General features: G+C 44.3%; 2 protein-coding genes across 4 annotated transcripts in view; both read right to left on the bottom strand.

Moving 5' to 3' along the window:
* Positions 1–560: 560 nt before the first annotated feature.
* On the bottom strand, positions 561–6,727 carry LOC113648370 (deubiquitinase DESI2). Of its 3 annotated transcripts, none has more exons than XM_027155522.2 (6): positions 6,579–6,727; positions 4,682–5,054; positions 2,298–2,370; positions 1,967–2,060; positions 1,524–1,665; positions 561–1,285 (listed from the first exon to the last, which is right to left on the bottom strand). In XM_027155522.2, the coding sequence occupies exons 2-6, from the start codon at positions 4,718–4,720 to the stop codon at positions 992–994; spliced, it is 642 nt and encodes a 213-aa protein (XP_027011323.1). In that variant the 5' UTR covers positions 4,721–5,054; positions 6,579–6,727; the 3' UTR covers positions 561–991. The 3 variants fall into 3 exon arrangements, with proteins under 3 accessions (XP_027011323.1, XP_027011324.1, XP_027011322.1); XM_027155523.2 differs by having other exon boundaries at positions 6,376–6,697; XM_027155521.2 differs by having other exon boundaries at positions 6,417–6,697.
* A 916-nt stretch (positions 6,728–7,643) lies between these two features.
* The window catches only part of LOC125141073 (synaptojanin 2 binding protein), a 24,443-nt gene continuing 23,258 nt past the window's right edge, over positions 7,644–8,828 (bottom strand). Inside the window, exon 4 of the mRNA XM_047812711.1 lies at positions 7,644–8,828. This exon is cut by the window's right edge and continues 308 nt beyond it. The gene's annotated coding sequence lies outside the window, so the exon portion shown is untranslated.

Below are 8,828 nucleotides of genomic sequence, written 5' to 3'. Positions count from 1 at the left end.
ACATACACGCACACACACCTCACATACACACACACACCTCACATACACACACACACACCTCACATACACACACACACCTCACACAAACACACACACATACACACCCACCATAACCTCACATACACACACCACTACCTCACATACACACACCCACAACCTCACATACACGCACCCACCACCTCAGCATACACACACACACACCTCACATACACGCACACACCTCACCTTACACGCCACACCTCACATACACACACACCTACACATACACGCACGCATCACCTCACATACACGCACACACACCTCAATACACGCACGACACACCTTCCACCATACACGCACGCACACCTCACATACACGCACACACACCTCACATACACGCACACACACCTCACATACACGCACACACCTCACATACACGCACACACACCTCACATACACGCACACACCTCACATACACACACACACCTCACATACACGCACACACACCTCACATACACGCACACACACCTCACATACACGCATGTGTGGAATTATATAAATAAATAAAATGACTGTAGAAATCAAAGAGGAATGAAATTTAATGAAATATAATGATGCAATCGCAGATCATGTCAAATCAAAACCAGCTGAATAATCAAACATTCACAAAGAAACGAAAAAATCTTAAATATACTTCTGATTATTTGAATCCCTCCGTCATCGGCTGATATTAATACGGTATAAAAACTCATTTCTTATAAACCAGTTTATGTGTATGTTCACCTTGGAAAAATTATTTTATCATTAAAAGTGGTCTAAAAGTCTGGAAAGAGATCCAAGTTTACAGTAAAAGGGAGACTTGTGATTGGTCAGTCTGAACTGTCCTTCATATGCCTGTTGCTGATTGGTTGTAAAAAAAAACCCACAAAGCACACTGGTACAGTTCAGTGTTTCACAAGAATGGCAAAATACAGCCAGAGGATGGTAGTGTGTGTGTGTGTGTGTGTGTGTGTCACACTCGAGTGTGTCTGCAGCTGTGTGATCTTCCTCCCACTGCCCCTGATGGCTCCTCATCACTGGAGCTGGAATCATGTGTGTATGAGTGTGTGTATGAGTGCGAGTGTGTGTGTGAGTGTGAAAATGTGTGTATATGAGAGTGTGTGTCTTCTCTGTGCATGCTGATGTGGCTCTGCAGGGCGGCTGGTGTGAGCCACTCTCTTGGTAAGCAGCTCTGTAGGAATGGCACACACGAGCTGAAATATGCCAAGCGGTTAACCCAGCGTGGGATCTCACACCCACACAGCAACTACACACACACACACACACACACACACACACACACACACACACACACACACACACACACACACACACACACACACACACACACACGGAGAGAGACAGCATCTTCTGGTTAATTACATATTACTGTGACTGGTCCAAAAATTTCACAAACTGAGTGTGTGTGTGTGTGTGTGTGTGTGTGTGTGTGTGTGTGTGTGTGTGTGTGTGTGTGTGTGTGTGTGTGTGTGTGTGAGTCTCACCTCAGACAGTGCAGAAGAGAAGTGGTTGCAGTTTTTGTGCATCAGGTGATATGCATTTCCTTTAAATTCTTTGCCCAGTTCTTCCATAATCTTATCAACATCCTCTTCTGTAAAGTCTGTTGTACCCAAAGCAATTGCCTCTCTGACACACACACACACACACACACACACACACACACACACACAGCACACCACACACACACACACACACACACCACACCACACCACACACAAGCACAATAATGAGCCAGTTAGTGAAATATGAAAAGCGAAAATTAGTACATTAGTAGAGTGTGAGAGTGTGTGTCTGAGCAAGAGAGAGAGAGAGAGAGAGAGAGAGAGAGAGGAAGAGTGAGAGAGTGAGTGAGAGAGAGAGATTGAGAGAGAGAGAGCAAAAGAGAGAGAGAGAGAGAGAGAGAGAGAGAGAGAGAAAGAAACATTACTTGAATTTAAAAGTCTCTCCGAGCTCAGTGGCGTTTCCTGGGTTAATCTCAAACACACCACTGAAATGATATGGATGACCTCCATACGCAAATTCTACACACACACACACACACACACACACACACACACACACACACACACACACAAATAACTAGTATCACAGTATCTATCAGAACCAAGGAATACTAATGAACTCCTCAGAGTATTAATGAGTATTAAATGTTTTTAATCAGGAGAATAAATCAGCGTTGAGGTGTATTAATGTCAGTATGTGTGTGTGTGTGTGTGTGTGTGTGTGTGTGTGTGTGTGTGCGTGTGTGTGTGAAGTACCTCTGCCATACAGCTGTATTCCTGAGTGGAAGACTCCAATCCCCAGAGTAGACGTGTATTCATTAATCCAGTACTGACATGCAGACAGACAGAGAAATAACATTAGGTTAGAATTCAGGTGATTTACGCAGCACTACAGCAGGTCACAGCTCCACCTCACAGCTCCACTGCTGGGTGTAGATCTAAAGGCATCATTAATGCTGGAGAGGAGACGGTGTTGAAGAAAGGAACCCTGGAGAAGAACCAGACTGAAAGGGAAGCAGCAATGAGTGTGACTGTATAAATTAGTCGAGTGTGTAGAATAAAGACACACAGTACTGAGTGTGTACGGTGTGTTCAGTGTACGGTGTGTTCAGTGTAATGGGTGTTCAGTGTACGACGTGTTCAGTGTACTGCGTGTTCAGTGTACGGCGTGTTCAGTGTACGGCGTGTTCAGTGTACGGTGTGTTCAGTGTAATGGGTGTTCAGTGTACGACATGTTCAGTGTACGGCGTGTTCAGTGTACGGCGTGTTCAGTGTACGGCGTGTTCAGTGTAATGGGTGTTCAGTGTACGGCGTGTTCAGTGTACGGCGTGTTCAGTGTACGGCGTGTTCAGTGTAATGGGTGTTCAGTGTACGGCGTGTTCAGTGTAATGGGTGTTCAGTGTACTGCGTGTTCAGTGTACTGCGTGTTCAGTGTACTGCGTGTTCAGTGTACGGCGTGTTCAGTGTACGGCGTGTTCAGTGTAATGGGTGTTCAGTGTACGGCGTGTTCAGTGTACTGCGTGTTCAGTGTAATGGGTGTTCAGTGTACGGCGTGTTCAGTGTACGGCGTGTTCAGTGTACGGCGTGTTCAGTGTACGGCGTGTTCAGTGTACGGCGTGTTCGGTGTACGGCGTGTTCGGTGTACGGCGTGTTCGGTGTACGGCGTGTTCGGTGTACGGCGTGTTCAGTGTACGGCGTGTTCAGTGTAATGAGTGTTCAGTGTACGGCGTGTTCAGTGTACGGCGTGTTCAGTGTACGGCGTGTTCGGTGTACGGCGTGTTCGGTGTACGGCGTGTTCGGTGTACGGCGTGTTCAGTGTACGGCGTGTTCAGTGTACGGCGTGTTCAGTGTACGGCGTGTTCAGTGTAATGGGTTTTCAGCAGAACACGGTGTTTTTAATGTAATAATAAACACACACTGTGTGTGAGATGTACAATGCAGTCTGACCTCATGCTGTATCTCACACATAGCTGAAGTGCAATGGCATCATCACTCTGCGACAGATCATCAGATCATCACACTTAACTGCTACACAGAGTTTTGAATCAAGTGAATTGAAGTGGTTAAGGTGTTGGTCTGATGAGCTGAAGAGACCACCAATCTGCCACTGCTGTGCCCCTGAGCAAGACCCTTTACCCCAATAGTATAAAATGAGATAAATAATCAGTGTGGCTTAAGCAGCCAAATGCCATAAATATAAACTCTCAGACCAATCGCATGTCAGCTCTAATCTCACATACCATCTGCTACCATCTGAGGTAAATGTTCCCCCTCGGTCTATAACATGAGGTAAATTTTCCCCCTCGGTCTTTAACATGAGGTAAATGTTCCCCCTCGGTCTATAACATGAGGTAAATGTTCCCCCTCGGTCTATAACATGAGGTAAATGTTCCCCCCGGTCTTTAACATGAGGTAAATGTTCCCCCTCGGTCTATAACATGAGGTAAATGTTCCCTCTTGATCTTTAACATGAGGTAAATGTTCCCCCTCGGTCTTTAACATGAGGTAAATGTTCACCTTCGGTCTATAACATGAGGTAAATGTTCCCCCCGGTCTTTAACATGAGGTAAATGTTCCCCCTCGGTCTATAACATGAGGTAAATGTTCCCTCTTGATCTTTAACATGAGGTAAATGTTCCCCCTCGGTCTTTAACATGAGGTAAATGTTCCCCCTCGGTCTATAACATGAGGTAAATGTTCCCCCCGGTCTTTAACATGAGGTAAATGTTCCCCCTCGGTCTATAACATGAGGTAAATGTTCCCTCTTGATCTTTAACATGAGGTAAATGTTCCCCCTCGGTCTTTAACATGAGGTAAATGTTCCCCCTCGGTCTTTACATGAGGTAAATGTTCCCCCTCGGTCTTGTTCGATCGCCAGCATGTTTTTAGACATTAGGGAAAAGGTTCAAGTGTGGAGAACCCATATTGTGTATTTCTATGTAAATAGAAAAAAATAACGTTTTACAAATGATATTTGACTCAACTTAGATGTCTTCAAAGAAAACTATGAACTTAAAACTAATTATTTTTATTTCTAACACTCAGGTAGAATCTATATCGCCCCCTGCTGGACTGAACACATCACACACAACAACACGCCAGATTTCAGCTCTACACACTGCTGCTGGTGTAAATCTCACCATGTCGTAGACGTTGAGGATGACGGGTTCACTGGCCATTCTTCAGTCGTGAGAAAGAGAGGGAGGGAGAGACCGAGAGAGAGGGAGATACCGAGAGAGAGGGGGAGAGAGAGAATGGGAGAGGGGGGGGAGAGGGGGGGGTAGAGAGAGAAAGGGAGAGAGAGAGAAACCCTTTTTGAAGATGATGAAGGTATGCAGAACTGAAGGATGGTTTATTAGCTTTTATTCCTTTAATGCAAGTCGTGAGTTTGGAGGCAGGTCCGAGGCAGAGACGTCTTTCTTCCTCTTTGGTCCTCTCTCCACAGGACAGGCACTTCACAGGCCTGAGTGCTGAACATCAGGATCCACATCCAGTCACCATCATCAGTCACTCCTTAGATGGAAGAAAAACAGATCCAGCAACAAGCCAATGTGAGGACTATGGGGAAGAGAGAGGCAGACAGACAGACACACAGACAGATAGACAGACAGGAAGGCAGATAGACAGACAGACACACAGACAGATAGACAGACAGGAAGGCAGATAGACAGACAGACACACAGACAGACAGACAGACAGATACACAGACAGACAGATACACAAACAGATACACAGACAGACAGATACACAGACAGACAGACAGACAGATACACAGACAGACAGACAGATAGATACACAGACAGACAGATAGATACACAGACAGACAGATAGATACACAGACAGACAGATAGATACACAGACAGACAGACAGATACACAGACAGACAGATAGATACACAGACAGACAGACAAACAGATACACAGACAGATATAGGACAGACAGATACACAGACAGATACACAGACAGACAGACAGATACACAGACAGACAGACAGATACACAGACAGACAGATACACAGACAGACAGACAGATACACAGACAGACAGATACACAGACAGACAGACAGATACACAGACATAGATACACAGACAGACTGACAGATACACAGACAGACAGATACACAGACAGACAGACAGATACACAGACAGACAGATAGATACACAGACAGACAGACAGATACACAGACAGACAGACAGATACACAGACAGACAGACAGATACACAGACAGATACACAGACAGACAGACAGATACACAGACAGACAGACACACAGACAGACAGACAGATACACAGACAGACAGATACACAGACAGACAGACAGACAGATACACAGACAGACAGACAGATACACAGACAGACAGACAGATACACAGACAGACAGACAGATACACAGACAGATACACAGACAGACAGACAGATACACAGACAGACAGACAGATACACAGACAGACAGATACACAGACAGACAGACAGATACACAGACAGACAGACAGATACACAGACAGACAGACACACAGACAGACAGACAGATACACAGACAGACAGACAGATACACAGACAGATACACAGACAGACAGACAGATACACAGACAGACAGACAGACAGATACACAGACAGACAGACAGATACACAGACAGACAGACACACAGACAGACAGACAGATACACAGACAGACAGACAGATACACAGACAGATACACAGACAGACAGACAGATACACAGACAGACAGACAGACAGATACACAGACAGATACACAGACAGACAGACAGATACACAGACAGACAGACAGACAGATACACAGACAGATACACAGACAGACAGACAGATACACAGACAGCTACTGCAGGGTCCCGTGAGTCAGCACACGGTGATTTACAGTCGCACTGCGCGCGTGTTTCAGTGATAGTGATGATGATGATGATGGTGATGATGGTGATGATGGTGGTGGTGGTGGTGGTGGTGGTGCAGTCCGGGCTACAGTCTCCATCAGAGCTCGTGCTGCTCAATTTTACCCCGAAATCCAAAATGCACTTCAAACCTGGAGGAGGATGACGTCACGACACAGACCGGATGCAGGAGCGCGCGCGCGAAGAGGATGCTATCCGAGCTGAGCGTCCTCGCGCTCCTCACAGCAGGAACACGAGTACAGGGGGCGGAGTCAGCAGTGCTCCTGCGCTTGTTTATTGGTTTGAGCTGAACACCTGACTCCGCCCCCTTAAAGCTGCAGTGATGGATAATAAACCTCGATAAATCATTTACAGAAGAAACAATAAGAAGAACATCAGGAAAATGTTCTGGGTTATTATTCATATACACATCACTTTTAACTGGGGTTATTTTATACAACAACAACAATAATAATAATAGTTTTAATTGTGACGTTTATAATCTTCATCATCATCTTTCTGTATTTGCTTGGTTAGTATGTGGCCTTGTCCTGTTCACTGTGAGAAGGTCCTAACAGTGTAAATGTTTACTTCTCTCATCTGAGCCAGTTTCTATACAGCAGCTCTGCTTTAAAGATGCTCTCAGAAGGTCACCTGAGGAACCCTCCAGTGTTCCCTGAACCCAATCACATGGGATGTCAATAACTTTGTGTGTTATTAAAGGATCCTGTGCTGCATTCACTAAGAGATGAGAGGTCTATAATGTACTGTAGAGTCCCTGCTAATGCCTGTGTATGTGAGACTAAATAAGACACTTAGACAAACACACACACATCTAAAGGCTTATATCAGACATTAATAGGCTCTTTCCTACTCAGGCTCAGCATTTTAGACTGAACATCAATTTTTATAAGATGCTGACTGGACACACACACACACACACACACACACACACACACACACACACACACACACACACACTTCCGTCTGTTGGAAGATTGCTTTCTGCTCTCTCACTAATGGTTTCACTAGCATCTGATTTCAAACATCACTACACCTAGTTTACATCCGGAGTTATATTCACTTGACCACTTCTCAAGTATTTTATTAACCCTTACTGCACTACCTCTAATATCCACTTTAGCTTGCACAAATGATATATACACACCCAGAACCGGTGTGTGTGTGTGTGTGTGTGTGAATTCTCACAGCAAGGCCACAGTGATCATTATTTATTTACATCAAATCACAAATGCACTTTTACACCATAAGTCCAGCATAAAACCTTCATCATGCGTGGTTTTCTCTCCAGATGGACAGGGGACACTTTTACACAAACACACACAGAGTGTATACCCAACACTGTAATGTGAGTCTATAATTATATTCATAGGCACATTTCACCCTGCAGGGGCAGCACAGAGTGTATCTGTTGGTCTGACACACACACACACTCACACACACACACACACAAACCAGATGTGTGTGAATACTGTATTTTAACTCCATGCACTAAATCTGCCCGTGTTGATCCCACTGTGATAACAGACATCAGTGTGATATAGAGTCTGAGAAGCAATCAACAAGTCTGTGTGAGACACTAAACATCCCAGAAAACCCACCCACAATTAGCACACTATGCTAAACTGTAGGCTGCAGCTGTTCCTAATATTATCTTCCCTGCTGATCATAATCGAGTTTCCTCATTAAACAATGTGCAAGTTTTTGTCAAATGATTCTCTGAAACGTCATCCAGACTCACACATCACAATCAGAATAATCTCTTAAGCACGAACTTATACATGGTTTAATTCACAGCTTGAAACACGGGCAGAGCTTAAGCTGTACTTAAACAATCATTCTTCTATACTTAATCGTAAGACATCACCAGAACTCAGCTACCGACAGCATCTAGTTAACATCCAGTTGCAACTAAATATATATGGAGTTAGCTGGTGCTGTAGGTAAAGTCATGGTCGAGTGCAAATGTTGTACATTGCCAGACAAAACGATTATAAAAATAAAAACCTAACTTACAGAATTTATCACAAGCAACAAAAATGGTCGCAGTTGGCGATAGGCTGATTAACTTATGTTCCGCCCCCTTGGCTGAGAGATGTCTGTCAATCATCAACACTGGCATCCTTGAAAGCTATGATTGTTTTTTCCAAACTGATGAGCAAAGGTCCAAACCAAAGTATCACATATAAACAAGCATTTACACTTTAACATCATCATTCTGTGTGTGTCTCTATTTTAATCAAAAATATGTCCATCTGATCCATATTTCTGTTCATACAGCACTTAGTGACAGATGCAGGTTTATCTTTAATCGCGTGTGTGTGTGTGTGTGTGTGATTATGGCTAAAGATAATTATATTAGCTAATGATTACTGTGATTA

Source organism: Tachysurus fulvidraco, chromosome 4 (genome assembly GCF_022655615.1).
Source record: "Tachysurus fulvidraco isolate hzauxx_2018 chromosome 4, HZAU_PFXX_2.0, whole genome shotgun sequence".
In the NCBI taxonomy this organism is placed as follows: Eukaryota; Metazoa; Chordata; class Actinopteri; order Siluriformes; family Bagridae; genus Tachysurus; species Tachysurus fulvidraco.
The sequence above is the reverse complement of the archived record's forward strand: the minus strand, read 5'-3'. Positions and strand labels throughout refer to the sequence as shown.

Bases quoted from the DNA above. Each gene is read 5' to 3' on its own strand.
- LOC113648370 (XM_027155522.2), bottom strand. From the start codon at position 4,720: ATGGCCAGTGAACCCGTCATCCTCAACGTCTACGACATG. The intron at 2,371-4,681 runs GTGAGATTTACA...TCTGCATGTCAG, and splicing joins TCCTCAACGTCTACGACATG to TACTGGATTAATGAATACAC. The intron at 1,666-1,966 runs GTAATGTTTCTT...TGTGTGTGTCAG, and splicing joins GGAGAGACTTTTAAATTCAA to AGAGGCAATTGCTTTGGGTA.